The 18,972-nt window shown below is 31.4% G+C and overlaps 2 protein-coding genes across 3 annotated transcripts; one reads left to right on the forward strand and one right to left on the reverse strand.

Moving 5' to 3' along the window:
• The first annotated feature begins 117 nt into the window (after positions 1-117).
• On the forward strand, positions 118-5,829 carry LOC127705691 (uncharacterized). The gene is made up of 4 exons (XM_052210046.1): positions 118-1,245; positions 1,898-2,063; positions 2,337-2,630; positions 3,933-5,829. Exons 1-4 carry the CDS (start codon positions 1,047-1,049, stop codon positions 4,723-4,725), a joined length of 1,452 nt encoding a protein of 483 aa, XP_052066006.1. The 5' UTR covers positions 118-1,046; the 3' UTR covers positions 4,726-5,829.
• A 2,489-nt stretch (positions 5,830-8,318) lies between these two features.
• LOC127705688 (uncharacterized) lies at positions 8,319-17,503 on the reverse strand. Of its 2 annotated transcripts, XM_052210041.1 has the most exons (11): positions 17,477-17,503; positions 16,536-16,601; positions 16,161-16,274; positions 15,630-15,695; positions 14,675-14,829; positions 14,245-14,322; positions 12,903-13,177; positions 12,253-12,467; positions 11,248-11,434; positions 10,138-10,341; positions 8,319-9,056 (listed from the first exon to the last, which is right to left on the reverse strand). In XM_052210041.1, the coding sequence occupies exons 1-11, from the start codon at positions 17,486-17,488 to the stop codon at positions 8,809-8,811; spliced, it is 1,620 nt and encodes a 539-aa protein (XP_052066001.1). In that variant the 5' UTR covers positions 17,489-17,503; the 3' UTR covers positions 8,319-8,808. The 2 variants fall into 2 exon arrangements, with proteins under 2 accessions (XP_052066001.1, XP_052066002.1); XM_052210042.1 differs by lacking the exons at positions 15,630-15,695; positions 16,161-16,274.
• Between the last annotated feature and the right edge of the window lie 1,469 nt (positions 17,504-18,972).

The raw sequence follows: 18,972 nt of genomic DNA on the forward strand, positions 1-18,972 counted from the left end.
TTAAGTTTGGCGGGAAAAAATATCCTCCGTTGTTGAAGATACTTACTGACTTGCTACATGGCTACACGAAGAGGAGACCGGGAGCGATTTTAAGATCGATTCAAGGGAATGGTGAATTATTGCAGCCGGATTAGCACTTCGGATACAATGGACGATGATACATCAGAAAATGTTCGAGGAAGGTACACATGTTTGATATATGTTTATGGTTAATAAAAACTACATGATATTAAGTCAAAATATATTTCTTGATAGTCTGTGTTCTCGTCAGAGCATACATTCAAGCAGTACCCACTACAAAGAAAATTAATTAGGTGGAAAACTTCTTCAAAACTTTTTCCGTACAAGCAATTACAAATGTTTTGTAGAAACATTTATTCGACATTTTTCCCATAACCTACAGTTCATATTATTATATATTGTGATAAGGTTACGAAACGTCTCAGTTACGAACCGACCTAGTTTGTTCCGAATCGTCTTTGTGCGAAACGACCAGGTTACGAAACGAACTGCACCCATGAAAGTTACAACAATTGCGTTTCAAAGGAATAACGTTCAGATAGGTTGCTATCAGATGTTCGTTAAAAAATTATATGCAATTTATATATAGTAAAGTATTTACACTAAATTTACAGTAGTATGAGATATTGGTACCTGGTTATTGGAACCCGGGAATGAGGGATGAAAATCAAGGGCTAGAGCAGCGGGAATCAGTGGCAGGAACTGGGAGAAAGATGACTAAAAATATGATTAATTTATACTTGACAAATAAAATGAAATAACAGGGGAACGGAATTCTGGAGATTGAATGTTTGGGAACGGAAGTTGGAATTCAGAGGATTGGAATCAATGACTCCCCTTGTCTACCACTCTTGCCAAAAATGTCGGGAAGCTGCAGACATGAAGTATTTTTATTAGAAATGTTAATAACATACACCATTTCTAGTCAGCTACAAGCTCAATGGTTATATTTAGAACACAAGAGGCTTCATGAAATTTCTTGAACTCTCTTGACTTGAAATAATAATGAAATCACTAAAGTCAATATGCAACAAAATACCTACGACGGTGTAGTTCGAATTTCAACTTGTTATACAAAAATATTTTGCAGATTACAGTTGTTGCGTCGAGATATTGAAAGAGCCAGTGGTGGACTGATAACCAATGAAGAATGTGCCGAATTCATTCCATTACTGGATGACATGGAAAAAGAAGTTTCAGCTAGGTTTGCAGCTTGTAGATCTGGTATATATCAGTTGAGTTGGATAGATATATGGGTTGAACCCACTTTCAATTTATGAATATACGCTACAAAACAAAAAAAGAATTTTAATATATAAGCTCATAAAATCTAGCACTGTTGGAAGTGCATACAAGGGAAATTAAGAAACATTCATGCTAGTGTGTTTTCAGTCTTAAACAAGACTTTGTGAAATTAATGACCTTCAGTGGTGATTTTACATGTATTTTCTAGCCATGAATATTTAATCATTTAAAGAAAACTAGATCAGATTTATTAAATCCGTATCTAACCCAGTGAAATGGTATCTTTTTCATTATTGGTATGTGCCGCCATTATATGAGAATGATCGTTAGAAGAATGTCTATTAAAAAGGGGTATGTATTCTAGGTTATAAACTGTCCGATGATTTTGCATATGAATATGTAACAGTCGTCAGTTCAAACATTAAAAAAAAAACATGAAATATTCAGCAGCATATTTAAACATAAAATTAGTATAGGTCTCGTCTGTTTAACGATACCTATTCATATTAATTTAATGTGCAATATCATGACTTCTAACTACAAAAAAGATACATTTCGTGAAATGTTGTGACTTTTTAAGTAACAGTCTCAGTTGTAGTACCTCATAATTTTTATGTTTTTTTTACCATAGAAAAAGATCAATACCGCAGTGAACGGGTTGCAGTTGACGGTAATGGACATTCTAAATTCAGCATTTCAAAAGAACAACTGGAATACCTAGTCAAATATGGGTTTACAGCACCAATGATGAGTAATGTTCTTGGTATATCAGAGTCAACTGTCCGTCGAAGACTGAGGTATTAATTATCTTGTGTTCCTATTAAAACAAATTTAAATTTACATTGAAGTAGTCGAAAACAAAAAGACTGCTGCAATTTTGTAAAGGATAATCAATATAATGTAATTTGCGACACTTATAATTCTTCCGTCGGGGGAAGTGCATATTTGCCCAGTATCTGTTAGGAGTAAGTAGAATACGTCTGTGTGTCGATTGCTCCATCTGACATTTTCGGAAAAGATTTCTTTGGTTCATTTAAATCATGATAAAATTTTAATACTTGTATTTTTAGAGAATTTGGTTTAAGCCTGAGAAAGACAACACATATCACCGACATGGAGTTAGATCAATCAATCACTGAAGTGATTGGTACAAATCGCCATATTGGACCGACTTCAGTCAGAGTTCGACTTGCACAAAAGAAAATATTTGTTTCCAGAGAGAGAGTGAGGACAGCATGTGCACGTGTAGATCCAGATGGATGTTCCTTACGATCGTTAGAGAGAAAAAATATAAAACGTCGTACTTACAAGGTTGCTGGACCAAATTCCCTGTGGCATCTGGATGGAAACCACAAGTTGATAAGGTATATATATGCAGTTTTGATATAAAGCTCAAATATATTTTAAAAATAAATATTGTACGATGGGTCTCATGTAGACTTTTTTTAGACCTACCATACAATGATATTCTTTATTTCTCTTAAAGTTCACATTGTCGAACTTAATTGATTGGCATTTTGTTAACACTTAATTTATTCATTTAATAGCAAAACCTTCTTAGTAGTTACTACGTTTGTATCTATTGCTATATATTTGATTTAAGAGTAAAAAATAACTCCTAATTATTACAAAAAGCTATCCATCCCAACGGGAACTTTAAAGTTTGAATATTTCTTATTCAAATCAGAGACATATATTGTATTATATGTCTCTGTTCAAATGAAATAATTATATGACACCTTCGTGTATGGTCTGTGGTTTTGTTGAAACTGAAACATTCAAATGTAGATATAACTAAAGTTAAAACTTCTCAACAGAGAATGATTTTGGTATTTTTACTTAATTAATATCTGAAGATATCAAAATGTAATCAATGTCGAAGTCACATCTGCTCATGTTCAATACGAGTTGACATTGAAAGCATATTTTTTGCATATAGACAGAACTCGGATTTGTCCGTTTTTACGGTTATTACATAATAAAATAAATATACAGTTGTTCTGTGGGAGCCAATGCTCCATGTTGAAGACCGTACTTTGACCTATAATGGTTTACTTTTATAAATTTTGAATTGGATCGAGAGTTCTGTCATTGGCACTCATACCACATCTTCTTACATCTAGTTACTTTGTAACAGGTTTTAAGGAGTTGCTACCTGTAATGACAAATGGTAGTCTGTTTATCTCTATTTTCCTATGTCGTTGTTTATGTTTATATCTAAAACATTATGTGCGCTGTTAGTTTCTACAGACAATTTTCCACATCACTCTACTGTTCTTAGATAGGGAATTATTAGTCTGTAAGATAAAAGGAAAATTTTGTATATTAGCGATAGAGTAAACTAAACACACACGTACTCATGAAAACTTTGTCGTTTTGCTGATATATCAATTTCCATAAATAATCACATTTCTATTTTAACCATACGCTAACGAGTCTCAATGCAAAAAATATCGGGTTATCGGGTGCATTATAATTTGCAGCAGTCCTTGGTTTAAACTATGGTGTCCTTGGTTAAAACTATGGTGAAGGTCTTCAAAAGCTCACTCTTTCACAAATCTCATTCATAAACCAACTGGTTCAAATAGAGACGTAAACAACTGATAAAAGAAATCATCTGTCAATATTTTTATTCAATGTTTTAGAATTTAAATATTTGTTCACAGGTGGGAAATTGTTATCCATGGTGGTATTGATGGTTACAGTAGAATGGTAACTTTCTTAAAATCAAGCAATAACAACAGATCAATAACAGTTTTTAATGAATTTATCAAGGCAACCACAAAATACGGCATTCCATCAAGGGTACGGGTAGACAAGGGCATTGAAAACAATGATGTATGCATATTCATGGAAGATCTAAGAGGCAACGGAAGGGGCAGTGCTATAAGGGGCAAAAGCTCCCACAATCAGAGAATAGAACGTTTGTGGGTCGACGTATGGGAGAATGTTAGTAATGAGTACTACGACCTGTTTACATACATGGAGCACAACAATATACTAGATATAACTGAAGAAGTACACATGCTTTGCTTTCTCTTTGTTTTTATTCCACGATTAAATGAAAGCCTAGTTATGTTTAACTATCAGTACAATAATCACCCACTATCAACTGAGAGTCACAAAACACCAAGTCAGCTATTCATAACAGGTGTTCTGACGAAGTTCAATTCAGGAAATAAACCAATAAAAGAAGTTGTCGAAAATGCTGGAAATCATGACGAATTTCAGAACTCTTTACCTCCAGAAGACTATGGAGTTGGCGATTCGGATGATGGGGATGTCGCCATTAATAGTGAAGATGAAGACATACAGACAATTCCTCAACGGACACATGAAAACCATCTTCTTTCAAGATTGGATGCAGCAATCAACCCACTAGAAAACGTTAGTAATGTGGAATATGGGCTTAAACTATTTAGGAAAGCATTAAGCATTGTTACCACAGAAGAAAATTAAACTTTTTTTCAGCTTAAATTGAGAGATTGTCATTATTTACAGATTGTTCAGTTTAATGTCTCTTACTTTTCTTTCTTTGCTAGTATAATGAGGTCACAACATTGCAACCTCGTATCTTCATATGATAACAAAATCTTGCTATGACTTTGCTAATAAAACATTGTAAACAGCATGTAGAATTACATAATGTCTTTATTAATTGGCATACATTTCAAATACAGTTATACATTATGTGTGCATAGTTCTTAGACACTAATAACTCTATAAAATTCTCACACTTTCTGGTTTGAGTTTTTTTTACATTTATATCTTATAAATTGTATATCCTTCAGCAATTTATTTTGGCAACATATTTTCAAAAACTACTGAGGCAACATCGTAGATAAATATGCAATAACAAGTTGTAACAAAGGGAATTACAGATCTTAAATGACCTGTGGCATATTGTTATAGTGTTTTAAAATATATTGGACCTCAAACTCATACCAGTAATCAAAATAAAAAATCAGGCAAAAAGTGTCAATCAATATTTTATACAAGAGCTGTTAAAATGAAAGTTAACTGTTTGGTTTTATCTGCTTGTGTGTCATGTCATCTTTCAAGAGTCATAACTCCTGAATTATAAAGTGTCTAACTATTGATAATTAAGTCTTTCCAGTTCCCTGTGGAAAGACTTATTGTATTTTTTCTGCTAATCATTATTATTAATTTTTTTTCTTCCGCTTAACTTTGTTTTGCGTAAATTTTTGTTTCGCAATATGTCGCTAAGATATTTCTTATATAGTATCATAAAGCTTATGCACTTTTTATTTTCACCCATTCTAAGCCAAACAAGTTTCTTTAAAAGAGTTATCTCCCTATTCACTGTTTATTACATGTGTGCATCTCCTTCGTAACAAAAAAAGATATCGACAAAATTCTTTTTCTTAATTGTTCGTTACATCCTCAGAAATATTTGGCTAATTTGGAAACTTGAAACTTTTTATTTCACTAAAAGCCTCACATGAGGCATTATAGTACAATAAATTTAACAACAAATATAATTAATGCATGAACATATACATATGAAGTTGATGTAATTGCAGCTGGAAGTTGAACATTACAAATATGATTATTTGAATACAGACATAACAATTTTGCAAAATTTTGCCTATAAGTGTATATTTATCGTGACTATTCATTAAGTCAAACAGGCTAATAATGTTACTGTTGCTATAGATAGGAAGAGGTATAAATTTCTGTCTTTCAGCACTAAAAAAGTTACAATTAAATATTTAATGAAACTCATCACCTAGTTGTTCCTTATCACATAGATCACAAATTCTTTCAGATCTATCAATAGAAAAAAATCTACCAGCCTCAATTAGCAACTTGTGACTTCCACATCTAAATTTAATAATATTATACATCAAATCAGTTGGGAGAACAGAGAGATATTTCTCAAAACCAAATTCAGTCTTATAAATTCTATAATTGATACACTTAGGTGAGTTAAAAATTTGTGCTTTCCAATTTTCAACAAATTTTTCATGAAGAAACTGTTTAACTTGTCTTGACAGAATAACATTTCTTTCTACAGTTTATTCCAACAATGATTATAACCACATTCAAGTAAAATTTCTTTGATACATGATAACCATTTAGAGTGATACATCACCTTCGTAAAGTCTATATAACATATCATATAACGTGCGAGATATTTTCTCTTTTTTACCATTTAAAATACGTTGCCAAAAACCAACCATTCTGGCTTTAATACAAATAGACATAGGTACTCTACCAAGCTCTCCATAAACAATACAAGTTGGAGTACATTTTTTAATCTTCAAAATATACTTGCAAAATTCTGTATGCAAAGATTCAATAATATCATTGTTTTCGTAACAACACACTTCAGCACCATATAACAATATAGGTGCAACCATTGCATCAAAACAATTGTAACAAAATATCAATTGGTAAACAAGTTTTTCTCGCTTTACACAATACATAAAACATGGCATTCCTAGCCTGTTGGACTAGTCGAGCTATATTTTTTGAAAATGTATCTTTTCTTGAAAAAACTGTACCCAGATATTGAAAATCTTCTATAACAGCTATTTTTCATTATTATATAAAAACTGAGTATTCTCACACTGCCTATTTTTTGAAAATATAACAACATTGGTCTTAGCTTCATTGACTTTGAGTTTCCAGGTTTCACAATACAAAAACATAGCATTTAGTGCAGATTGCAATTCAGCGGCAGATTCTGCAAAAATAACAGTATCATCTGCATATAGTAACAAATACAATTTAAAGTAAACTTCAATATCATCATTATCAAACAGCAAGTGAGAAATATTACATACATCATTAAGACCATCATAGGCATGTGATAAGAACTCTGTCAGATCATTAAGAAAAATTGAGAATAAAAAAGGAGAGAGGTTTTCTCCTTGTCTGACTCCTACATTTGAAGCAAAATATTCAGAGAAATTATTACCTTCTCTTACACATGATTTTGCATTTTCATACAGATTCTGTACAACAATAAGCATTTTACCATCAATACCATTTCGTAACAATTTTTGCCATAGTTAAACTCTACTAACCGAGTCAAATGCTTTTTGAAAATCTACAAAAGCACAGTATAATTTTTTCCTTCTAAATTAGTATAGATCAATTAGACATCTCAAATTAATTGGATCGAAGCGATTCGATGAAATTTTATAGGAGTTATCTACCTTTATCAAATAAATTTGTTGGTATGTTTTTTTAACTCATAAACAATTAACCGTATAACCCTAGAATGTTTTTATTTGAGGCCACTAGGTCAATTTGGATCTAATCAATTTCGATGAAATGATATAGGAGTTATCTACCTTGATCAAATAAATTTGTTGGTATGTTTTTTTTAACTCATAAACAATTAACCGTATAACCCTAGAATGTTTTTAGTTGAGGCCACTAGGTCCTTACTAAGAAAATAGGGTCAAAGGTCAAGGCCAAGTTCTCAATTTTGACTTTTACTTGTTTTGGCATTTTCTCCAACACTTTTAAAGATATAAAGTATAAGTGCAAAATGTTTGCTGAATTGTAATAAAGATATGCTACATTTGGTCTGAAACAATCTAATGGCATCTTATAGGAGTTACTGCCCCTGAAATGTCTAATTATTAGTTTTAGTGATTATTACTTCAACTTGGTTCATTCCATAGCAATTTGACCTTTAACAAAAGGTTGGGTGACATCTGACCTTGAAAAATGATAACCGGAAGTGACCTTCAGAAACCCAGGAGTAGCCATTTTTGCACTTTTTACATGGAAAAGTACTCGAAATCCATGGATTTTGTAATTTATATAAATTAACTTATCACAAAAGACTATAAGAGACTTTCCATCAACCGGAAGTGGCCAATTATCTCCTGGTTAACAAGCAAAAGTATAAAAAACTTTATATTTTTGGAATCAGTATGAAAGAAGCTATCATATGAATATGAGACCGAAAGTGCATTTACTTCACCAGAAGAAGCATTTTATATCCCTTATTTCACTCAAAAGTATATAGAAACTATTTATTTATCTCATCAGTATGAAGTAACTTATAATTGGGTGCTAATTTTAACTTTGAGTAAACCGGAACTAGCTTCTTTTCAATATCTTTGAAAATTGATGTGAAAAGACTTTCAATTGTTCTCTAAACAATTGGTTTTTAATTTCTATATATATTTGTTCAGAAACCTCTGGGATTGTGCTTCAAAGTTACACAAAAGGTGTTAAAGATGTTCGCTACTCAATTTTTAAATAACAAGCTTGATAAGACTGTAAAAAATCGATAGAACTTCACAAACTAGAAATGCAGAAAAAATTTATTGGTCAGTTTGCTTATTATTGAGATTTCAGACATTGATTTTTTTTTATGGAAACAGTTTTCTACAGATCAAGTATATTTTGTGCAAAATCTAAGCTCAAATGGGCATACATTCTAGAAAATGATTGAATCATAATATACAATTGACATTCACACTGATGGACAGGTCAAAAACATTAAACTTTTCACAATTTTGTCAATAAGTTTATAATGAACAAGAAAGACAAAAACTATTCTTTTGTAAATGTTTGACTGTTGATAATCAATTCAGTATAGTAGGAAACTGCATCTTCTGATGATAGGTCTGGTTGTGTCTTTAAAGTTAAAGCAAGGGCACATGTATTTACAAAAGTACTGTCTGCAAAATCGACATCAATCAATTTGTGGAATCCAATGGCTGGTATTATTGTTGATCCCGTTAACCACATCATGACATCTTTTAGTTCAAGTTTTATACCATTTATTTCAGTTGCTCTTCCTAAAAAAGAAAATTATACATTGTACTTCTATCTATATAACTTTTTGTGATTGATGGATATCTGCATGTTTTTAATTTCTTAGTCCCCTTAATTATTCTGTTTAATTTATGTATGACTCTACACACAATAATTAAATAAAAATTCTATAAATACAATTATTTTGTATCAACGGCACTGATTGGATGACAGTAAGCGTAAAATTCTTAATCTCCCTGACTGTAACTAAGGAAGCTGACATTTTGAATTGCAGAATGTATTGACATTTTCCCAAAAAAAATCGAACAAAAAATTTACATTTTCCACCTAGAAAACCTTATTTCATCAAATTTTATTTCATTCTGAGGCGACCAAGAAGCCAGAAAAATGCCAAGCATTTATGTTTGATGCCGGAAGCATACCTATGAGGTCACCTAGATAGGGGCCAATGAAGATCCTTTCACAAAACTTATTTTCTTAATGAAAAGTTTACAGTGAAAAAATGACTAAAATTAAATTATCTATGTATTTAGCATTAGAACAGAGATAACTGTATTGTATTTGAATTTTTATGTACATCCAGCATGGGTTCTATGATATTTACTATTGATTAGAGTTTTCATGTTCATATCCTTTACTTTATATCACACAATCTTGAATAAATAAACTGTTTAGAAAACAAAAGGCAATCTATATTATATATAAACAATTATATATTTCAGGGCATAAACAGTAGAAACATTAATCACACATTAATTGATCAGATAATGGTTAAAACATCAAATTTACACTTTAAATACGAGTTAAAATTCTTATTGAATAAAACCATCAATGGACAAACTGATTTAAATATTTCAAATTGTATGTATAGGAAAAATATAGTGACACAAACTTAGCCAATTTTGTTTAAATTTTTTTTTCTCACTTTTTCAGTGAAGTATGATCATCAACAGACAAATAAAGTAACAGTGGTTAAAAGAATTATTTGATTTCTTAAAACATTTTGATTTAAATAATGTTTTATAAAATTGAGGAACAGAGACACTTACAAGTTTATATTACAAAACTAAAGAGGAAATGAAAAGTCCTGACAAATATACAAACCCTTGGTGGCTTGAAGGAATGTCAAGAAACCTATCCCAGTGGCCCTCTGATCCTGATTAGCATTTCCCTCTGCATATTTAAATTTTAGAAGTTTTCTAAATTTTCCAACTGTGATGGGTTTTACCCTCCCACTGAACAGGGATCTTGCAGAAGCCCTGTTTTCTGGCTGTCGAAGAAGGCTCATGACTTGATGAGTATCTAAACCTATACAAATATATAAAAAAAAAACTTTAATATTCAAATTCCTGTAGTTTTGATATCAATTACCATTTGATTTTTGGTGTTTTTACGCTACTTTTAAGCACCACTTTTGGGCTATTTCGTGGCGGTCAGTTTTTTTTGGTGGAGGAAGCCGGAGTGCCCGGAGAAAACCACCGACCTTCGATAGGAAAACTGACAATCCTAGTCAATTAAGATTGGAGTCGAGTGCACCCGCACGAGAGGGGTTCGAACTCACAACCTCAGTGTTGACTGGCTAGTGATTACAGTAGTAACTACTTAGACCACTCAGCCACCGAGGCCCCTTATATCAACTAACAAACACCATGACTGTACCTGCTATTCTTCATGCAATTGAGTTCTGAAGCATAACTGATAAAGATAACTTGAAAATGGTACTTCAATTGAGGCAATGTTTTGTTTTATAGCATGATGGGTGCTGTATAGGGTGCAGGAAATCCTACCCTTTTTGGTGCACCTGATTTCACTCTCAGTTTTTAATGGAGTTTGTGTTGTTTCTTATTTATTTTAACTGATGTAAATGTCTTTTTGTTTTAAAAGTCTTTGTTAACTCCTTAGTTTTGATTGTTATTGTCTTGAAGGTTTTACTACAAGTATAGCATTAGTTCAACAAAATTAGAAAATTGATTTTGATCAAATACAAATCTAATTAAATTCTTTGTGACTATATATTTAGAATACATAACTGATTTCCCATTATTCTAATATCATAGTTTGTTTATCAAAAATATCTTCAATTAAAACTCTTCATGAACATGGCACTATTTTGACTGATTAACCATAAAAATGAAGTCAAGGAAATGTGACAAAACTTATATGTTTCAAATAATGCCTGATGCTATCTGTAAATCTATTTATAGATTAACCAACCTTCAATAAACTGGTTTAGCTCATCTTTGCAGCTGGAAATCTGACTTTCAATAAAAGCTGCTTGCAGTGGTTTTACATGTTTTTTAGTAAAGGATGTTATTGGTACTATAAACCCAATATCTGTAGCAATATCCATAATGGATGAATATGCTTCTTTTGCATCTCGATCAGACGCACTATTCTGCATCTGAAAGCAACGAAATAAATAGATCAATATACATGACATTATCATCTGCTGTTCTTGTATATTATCAGCAACATATTAAAAATTCGCAACATAAAAAGAAGAATATATTATCTCTTTAAAGTTATATGGTCCCTTCAATATAATTTTTCTACATTCAGTGAACCATGAAAACTTGAGTATTATATAAAATATTATAAATCAATATATAAGCTGATTTTGAAAATTTATGAGCCTCTGTGAATCAATATTAATATATTTAACGGAAGGACTAAGGTTAGAATTTTCACTTATGAATTTCCTACTAACTGTTTACTTAAGGGCTTTTCCAGAATTAATTGTATGGGGGGAAGGATGGCCCTTTATTAAAATTTGATGGGTGGTGGCTATTCAAGAAAGATTGCTTGAACATTGAAATGAAATATCCAATTTAAAATGTATGCATGGTGGGTGTAAAATAAAAAGTGCCTTCCTAGTTTAATCCAAGCCCCTTCTAAAATAAAATGGTTGCTTCATACACTTTTCTTTGTATTATCTTATTAAAATAATAAAATGCTTTGCAGAGTGCAGCCTGATATGACTGGAGTTCGAACCATGATCAGTTGGTGCAAATTTGGATGCAATATTCAACCTTGATACTGTCTAAATTTGTTTTGTCATAAAATTTTGGACATAATAAAGGTTTCTGACACAAAATAAATGATGTGAAAGATCATCAAAAAATTAAAATAAAAAAATATTTGTACTAATTTCAAATGAAGATGTGTTGCTATTGCACAAAACTGTGATATTGTGCAATATAGTCATTCACAAATACTTACTTTCTCCAGTGCATCTTTCAGTCCATCAGGTAGATCATCAGGATTTATCACAGAGGTTTGCCCATTTATAATGTAGTCAGTAACAATATCTGAAAAAATGGGCAAACCAGGACCGTCTTGAATTATTGACAGGGCTATCAGCTGACCAAGGTGAAAAAATGTTTTCTTTTTCTTTTCCAGGTAATTAGATTGGAATGTTTGTCTTCCAGGTTTTCCTGAAAAAAGAATACCAATCTTCTTAATAAATTAAAAAAAAAAAGATGAGTGTACAAATTTTAGTTTGTTGTATGATAAACATAAATAATATTAACTTTTTTTTTAACTAAGTTTCATAACATTTTGTTTAAGCAAAGTAAAGTTAGAGAGCGGAAACCAACTGTCTTTTGTTTTTTTTTATGATTGAATAGTTAAAATCATGTCTGAGGTTGTATATTGTATTCATAGTGTGTTTCCTGATATTTGATGTATTCTCTAGATCATGAGAGGTAATGAAAATCTTTTTAAGTCTTGATTTAGACAACAGTTCTTATATTCTGTGGGACATTTAAGCTCACGTTAAATAAAAGTACTTAGTAGTACCGTAGTATTTTATACATTCAGGTATTTAAAATGTCATTAAATCTCCATTTTTAACTAAACAATAACATTACCTGTTACATAACATGAATGACTAATATTATGAAGCAAAAGGCTCCAAAACTCTCTTCTAAGACCACCTAAGTCTACACCTTCTTCATCTACAAATTTTATACTCAAGGGACTATGTAGGTCATCTCCTGAGAATCTGATGATGGTGATGGAGTCCACCAATACATAACCCCTTCGAACCTCCATCAGCAATGGATCCTCTTCTGATGTAGATTTTATGAACAGTTCCCTATGTTCAACCAGAACATCTTTCAACCCATCAGCAGAGGGATTTTGTCTGTGTAAAGGATATAAATGCTAACCATAAATAACATTATCTCCCAACAAATATATAACATCTTTTCAATTCAATATTTTTTTCATAAATTACTTTAATATCAAACAATAAATGTACTAGGTTTGAGATGGCTTACAATGTTAAACTATATAGATAAATGAAAATAGCAAAAAAAAATGTTGCGAAAATTTATTTATATGTTCTGTACTTTCTAAAAGCTAAAGCGTTTAGTAAATGATTTTCTTCTATTCCTGTCAGCAGGTCAATAATGGTATAGGTTAGTGTTACCAACATAAATGCTCAAAGGGTATTGTACACATAAGGGTATTGTACAGATGTATTTTATAAAATGACTGTCGGGTGTGTACCCTTATTATTCATTGTAAGGTACTCTATCAGGCAATTACCCTTACTTATTAGTGTCAAACTACATTAGAGTTGTAAATCACTCTTGATAATTTTTAACCTAATTAGTAAGTACATCAAAGGTTCGGTCATTTTTGTTACTATTCATCTGTAAAATTTAACAGAAGTGTGTATACCTGTGACAAATATCTTACTGTTACTGGTATTTTTTTTCAGTATCAGAATATATTCTTTAAATAAAATGTCAATTAAGTAAGACACTTGCTTCTCATTTTTATCTGCAACAATTTCAGTATCTGCCAAAATATTTAACTGAAATTTTAGAATCCACCAAAATAAAAACCACCAAAAATTTTCTTATACTTTGTTGTCTATCGAGAAATTTTACACCCGTGAAAATAACCTGCTATTCTTACTAATTATTTTTTTTGAGAGCTGTTCCAAATTTCACTGTGTGGTAAAAAAAAATTAAAATGCATTTCATATAATTTTTTGTTATTATGGGTGGTTTGGATCTGAACAATTTACCCTAGAATGTTTAATTCTGGAATTGCCCTGAGCAAAAATAATATGACAGAAAAATATATTCATGTAGCATTTTCTAATTTAACACTTTTTTACCCCAAAAAGATTCAGAGTTACATTTTAATGTATATTTACTTGAGTTTTGGTTGGTTTATAACAAAATAATAGAATATTACCCAACATCACCAAATGGTGCTGTTTCTGGTATATAGTCATTCAAACCATTGTCATTGGTTTCATTAACATGCAGTCCTCTGAAATAGAAAAAAAATATGTAATATGGAGCATAGTTTCCTATATGAAGATTGGAGAATTTATGTCTCAAGTTTGTTGACAAATGAACCTCAAGCACATTCTTTTCTCTACGAAAACCAGCTTATATAAATGTATGTTCAACAAGTGAATCTGTGAGCTGCTGCTCACTTGTGACTGCTCACTTGTGATACCACAACTAAAAGTAAACATTAAACAGAACCTATTCGACACCAAAATAAAAGAAGAATTTGTCCATAGGACACATATGATGGCATGCTTTCATAAACATTTAAAAGAACATAAATCAAGAAATTTACATATACAGTATTAATTATGACTGTAAGAACATACCTTGTTATGTCAATGATTTGTTGAGACCTGTTTGTTTGATTTGGAATTGATATGGAATGGGTATTCATCTGATCTACCATTAGTGGTGCTGATGTTCTGTATAAAACTGTTGGTGAGTCGCCAGTGGCAGTGCGATATCCTGCTGCAACCACTTCCTATTACAAATTGAGAAATTACAAGAAACCAATAACAAACTTTTTTTAAAATAGCATACTATTGGGTGTTTTTTTTTTGCCTGTATAGGTATCAACTACAAAATTGTTTTACTAGTGTGACAATCTAAATGTCAAACTCTCAAACTAGGCAGTTGACTTAGTACCTGGAATAATATTCAAAATTATCATTCAATTTATTGTTATTAATTTCATATATGAATTATCTAAAGTATATCTCCCTCATCCTAAGATTTGTTATATATGTGGCAAAAGTTTTGTCCCTATGTTCTATTTTAGCCATGTCAGCCATGTTGGTTGGTAGGTGGGGTCATCAGACATATTTTTTTCAAACTTAATACCCTAAAGATGATTGTGGCCAAGATTGGTTTAATTTGTCTCAGTTATTTCAGAGAAGATTTTGTAAAAGTTTACAAAAAATGTTAAAAATCGACTATAAAGGCAACAAATCCCTAAGGGGTCAATTGACTATTTTGGTCTTGTTGACTTATTTGTAGATCTTACTTTGCTGAACATTATTTTGTTGAAAGTTTATCCCTATCTATAATAATATTCAAGATAACAACCAAAAACTGTAAAATTTCATTTAAATTACCAATTCAGGGGCAGCAACCCAACAATGGGTTGTCTGAATCATTTGAAAATTGAGGGTATATAGATCTGACCTGCTGAATATTACTACCACATGCTAATTAGATATGCTCAAAAACTGCATTTATTAAGAAGAAAAGATTTACCTGTAAAATATGACCTAATAATAACCTTGCTAAATTAACACTTACTGGGGGTGTTTCTTCTGTTACATCAATGATGCTTGATTGATTTAACTCAGCATTATTTTCCTGCTCCTACAAAATTAGAATTACTGGTGTAGTGTAAATCAAAGTAAACACTATTTTAACCACCAAGGGTGACTTATTCAAAAATTTGTTGATATATTTCTTTTAACTCAATGTTTATCAATTTTTGTTAAAATAAATAAAAATAGTTCTGTATTTTTTTTTTTTATTCCTTTGCTTGTCAATAAAGGCTTTAAAATTCAAACCTACCATATACATGATATATATCAAAACTATAAAGTGTTTGTGATGACTGTCAATAACTTTCCGTTTTTTCTGCCAATGAGCAAAAAATTGGGATTGAAATACAGCAGCCAACAGGTCAACCCATCCTTTGGGTCAAGAAAGCCAAAAACATACCAGTGTACTTAATAAGTTATAATTTTCATTTGACCAGTAAACTGCAGAAAGACATTCTTTTTACTTTCTGAATTGTTTGGAATCTGCTATTGATTGACTTTATCATGTTTATACCTGTGTTCCACTCCTGATAGCTGTACTTCTTCGAGGCCTTCTTGGTGTTGACAGTCTTCTCCTTCTTGGTGTTGATAATGTACTTCTTGTACCTGCTGAGTTATTTTGGGATACCTAAAAGAGATTCATCATTCAATCACCAGTATACTAGCAATTTTTTTTTTTACAAGGTTCTATAAGTTAACTTTGCGAAAAATGCTAAATATACCTGTCCCTAGTATTAGGAGCTTGTAATTTTAGTGGTTGTTACAAGTTTTTTATAGTATTATACCAATAAAAAATAAACCAAATTTAACAGTGTAAGTCATTTATTAAGAAGAAAAGATTTACCTGTAAAATATGACCTAATAATAATCTTGCTAAATTAACACTTACTGGGGGTGTTTCTTCTGTTACATCAATGATGCTTGATTGATTTAACTCAGCATTATTTTCCTGCTCCTACAAAAGTAGAATTACTCGTGTAGTGTAAATCAAAAGTAAACACTATTTGTCTGACTACTTTAACCACCCAAGGTGACTTATTCCAAAATTTGGTGGTATATTATAATGCTGCCTCCCTGGTGTTAAGAGTTGGCCACCAGAGATCCCAGATTACATAGAAAAGGGATTTCTTAACTGGTATTATTTATTTCTGTAGAATGTCAGGCCTGATGTCTAATTAGAATACCGTCGAACCAATACACTTTACAGCTTCATTTAACCTATGTTCTACAGGTCTATCTATTTTATATATGATTGAGAAATAAAAGTCATAGCATATAACAGTTTTGATTATTTATTTGACAATTAAAACCGCTGAGAGAATGGCTGTACAGGCTCTGTCACTGGTCTGGTTGGGTCCACGGCATATTTGGTCTATCTTATTTAATCTATATATTAATCATATATATAACTATCCAGTCACCTCTCTGTTAACTTTGACTAGTTTAGAAACTACAGGTAGCGTATAGCTTGAACAGGCTTACAAATAAATACATGTAGCCTTAATTTAACAACATCTATTTCAAATAACTATCAGTATAAAACTACTTGCTATTATGGTCACAAAGACAACTATTCCATTAATACTTAAAATATTGGTACAATTTACACCCTAAATTGTCACCAAGTATTTACACCCAAATTAGTCAGGGACTATTTACACCTTGAAAAGTCACCAACTATTTACACCTAGCAAAGTCACAGACTACTTGCAATGATACAAATCACCAACTATTTACACTTAAAATTCTCACCCAACCATTTACACCTAGGAAATGTCACCAACTTGCATCTATAATAAATCATTGTTAATATAGGTGCAATTTCCTTACTTTTCCTATCATATTTAAATTCTAAGACATTTTAAATATTGCACTCTGTAACTTTCAAACAACAAATAATCACTACCCTCCGTAGTTGATCTTTTTAGTTTTATTCCACAAACAGCCAATCACAGATGCTTTTACATATGTTGAACCAATCAGCAGCCTTCTTTCTGTTAAGGGAAATTCCCGAAATGTTAACTCAAAATGTAAACACTGGAAGTTTTGTGTAAATAAAGATGTTTTCCAGCTTAATTTCAATAAGAAACAACATATTTATTCAACCTGACGGTTTTTACACATACAGAATAACTTAAGAATACATTTAAAAGGTTAATATTTCAAATAAACAACAGAACTAAAGGTAAAAGCACTCCGTGGACAAACTTGCAAATTTGTCACCGTGAATAAATTCCAGTCATAACATTGATCGCTTGAAACACGATAGAATTCAATCATGACAATTAATATTAGCACAATCAGCATATCAAATAAACTCATTTTCATAGCATATAATCTCACAGACCTATCGGTATTATCATTTATACTTCATAACAACACAGCAAGATGTGTTCAAAAAGGGGGGTTCATGGCATAACACCATTTCTTTTAAATCAATTTTTATTAATCATCGTCAAGATAAATAAACTAGAGGCTCTCAAGACCCTGTGTCGCTCACCTTGGTCTATATGCATATTCAACAGGGACACTCTCCAACATTGTAGACGAGAATAGAATTAATGACAAAAACACGAACGGCCACTCATAATCTTGTAGATCGAGTGCCAATAATATGCAAATAAAATTAATGGATATAAGAATATGGCTGATCTCTAAATGACCTTGGTTAGTTGATTCTTAAGAGAACGACATATAGCTTACGTTATTGTTTCTTCTCATAAGTTATCTAAGTCATTATGATTTGAAATGTATTAAGATAATAGAAAACAATTAGTCATTGTCAGCATCTTTACACCAAAACAAAACGATCACTTCAGGTAATACAAACAATGATCGAACAAAAAATAAATTATTAAAATCATATTGGATATCTATTAGAGGCGACTGCGATCGATTAAAGGATGAAAATTATTAGACCTTGATTTGAGCATGTTACGTCAGATTGTACGTCGAAATGAGTAATGGGGGTCGATTGGAGACCGGACGTCGATCTGAGTGTACATATATATTGTTTATACTGTTTGTTGTCTAATACATGCATGTGTCAAAACTTTATTTGAAGACACTGAAAAGCCAATTGATATGCAGTTAATAAAGAATTTGAATTTACTGTAACGAGGTATGACAAAATGCAAGTACAAATGTACGTTCAAATCAAGAGAAGCCCATCAGACGCACTCGATATTTAAAGTAATATTGTTCGTTTTATTTAAAAAAATATAATCATATAAACCCAACTAGAGTATTTCTTTATACCAAAAGTGACTGTTTATTACAAAGGGCTAATTTCGACATCGATAATCACTGAACTCCAATATCTTAAT

The sequence above is a fragment of the Mytilus californianus genome, unplaced genomic scaffold (assembly GCF_021869535.1).
Source record: "Mytilus californianus isolate M0D057914Y unplaced genomic scaffold, xbMytCali1.0.p SCAF_6, whole genome shotgun sequence".
Classification (NCBI taxonomy): Eukaryota; Metazoa; Mollusca; class Bivalvia; order Mytilida; family Mytilidae; genus Mytilus; species Mytilus californianus.